Here is a 2,048-nt window from a genome sequence, read left to right as displayed (position 1 = left end):
ATATATTATTTGTTAGGTTATACTTTTATTTCTATTTATTTATTTTACATTTGATCAACTATTAAGAGTATTTTTAAAAATGTATTATTAATTTATTTTACCTGTGGTTAACATTATATTCATTTTTCGTGTTTGTGCGTGTGGAGGGGGTTGGGGACTTTGGTTTTAGTGTATGAAGCACTTTGTGTTACAGTGTTGATTGTATGAACAGTGCTATATATAAAATCTGATTGATTGATTGATAAGACGTATTTCATTCTTGGCTCATATAATGTCGCTCGTATTTAACCCCCCCCCCCTTTCATGTGGCTTTAGTGGCTGGATAGAAAAGCCCAGAGTTGACTGAGCTGGTCGATAACCAGCTTTGTACCGATCATCCAGGCGCCTAATGTTACGGTAAATTAAGCAGGATAACTTAAAGATACTGAGTATTTTCAGGTGGCTTTGTGATCTAGCTCTAGAAAAACAAAACAAACAAAAACATTTTTTTTAACCTCCAGTCTTACCACAGTTAGTCCTGATCGCTGCTTTGTCCAGTTTGGTCATGATGTCCTCCTCCAAACCAGAGAGATGAAACACACAGTCGTACCTGCTCCAGTCTTCAGGTGCGACTGACGAAACATCCAGATCAATGCTCATCTGGAAGGATCCATCGTGGTTGGGGAGGATCTCTCCGAGGTCCACGTCCTCGTGAATCTCCTCTCCGTCTTTCCTCCAGAACATCATGGCTCTGTCGGGGTAGAAACCTGTAGCGTGGCAGCTGACTGGAGAGGACGGAGACTTCTGGAGGAGAGACACTGAGGGGAGGTCTGCAGAGAGACAGAGAGAGAGAATGAAAAAAAGAAAAAGTAGGTGGTGTGTCTCCTTTAGTGCACCAGATTTAGTGATTTTACCTGTTCTCAGCAGAGAGCTTTTCCCATAGTCGACATACATCTTCAGCCACTCGGGGCAAATCTGAGTGAGATAAATCTCATTGTAATTTGTTCTGGAGTTATCAGCATCCCATGTCTGTTTGGTGACGACAAACTGTTGTTTCGTAGTGATCCATGCCAATATCTTCAGGCTGAACGACAGGAAGTCCTCTCCATCGTAACCGTAGTTCATGAAACCATTAACCTCTCCGGTCTCATCGTCCCACTCACAGCCACTCATCCTCTGGAAAATGTGGGCACCTGGGAGACAGAGACACAAATGGAGACTCTGTTACAAATTATGGACAGCAGGACTGTGATCCTAAAAATGCCCTGCTGTGGTCTTGTGATGAGCTCATGACTCCAGAGCAGATTCAAAAGCCTTTTTCTTTATATTATTGATGCACCGATCAGCCAGAACATTAAAACCACTCACATCGTCTAAATAATGGAAATTAAAACATGTATTTAACACAAAAAGTGAGTAATCGTGAGGACCTTTTAGGGCTGGGCGTTATGGAAAACAGTCCTATCACGATAACAAAGACAATACCAATGTTAAATAAATGTTCATTTAAGCTGAGCAATTCCGTGTTTTATCTGCTATCATTATTCAACGGTTATATTTTATCAGATGCAAAAACAAAAATATATCAGCATTATCACTGAACACAAGTGTGTGTATGTGTTGGAGTGTGTGCATGTCGCAAATGCAGACTATGTTTGCATCTTCACAACAAACGAAAAAAATAACATTTTTGCAGAAAAAATTGAACATAATACCTCCAGTCTGGTTTAAGCGCTGCATCACCGTGTCCATAGTGTCTCTGAAGGTGTGCTGGTTCCCCAAACAGCTGCCAACGTACCACTCAAAGTGCTTAGGTTTCTCTTCGAAAATTCTTGACAACCAGTCTGTTTTGGCCTCTGGGGTCGGTCTGTTACTGTCGCAGTAACCCATGGGAACTTCATCAACCATCGCCACACCGAAAAACTCCGGGATGCCTCTGAGTCCGTAAGTAGATGTGAGCACATACTTCAGGGAGTGTTTCACTGTGGGAACCGAACATTTTTGAGTTAGGGTCTTTGTTGGTACACTCCATTACGTCCCTTAGCTCTAACATTATATATATATATATA

At 41.5% G+C, this 2,048-nt stretch overlaps 1 protein-coding gene across 1 annotated transcript; it reads right to left on the bottom strand.

Annotated features, from left to right (window-relative positions):
* Positions 1-166: 166 nt before the first annotated feature.
* Positions 167-1,961, bottom strand: LOC121966765 (major histocompatibility complex class I-related gene protein-like; the record flags this gene model as incomplete). Its single annotated transcript, XM_042516832.1, has 3 exons — positions 167-809; positions 894-1,172; positions 1,695-1,961. Coding segments are annotated over 3 exons (866 nt in total), but the record flags the coding sequence as incomplete, so codon positions are not given.
* Positions 1,962-2,048: the final 87 nt, after the last annotated feature.

This window comes from Plectropomus leopardus, unplaced genomic scaffold (assembly GCF_008729295.1).
Source record: "Plectropomus leopardus isolate mb unplaced genomic scaffold, YSFRI_Pleo_2.0 unplaced_scaffold25823, whole genome shotgun sequence".
Lineage (NCBI taxonomy): Eukaryota > Metazoa > Chordata > Actinopteri > Perciformes > Serranidae > Plectropomus > Plectropomus leopardus.
This window is presented reverse-complemented; position numbering and strand designations above follow the sequence as displayed.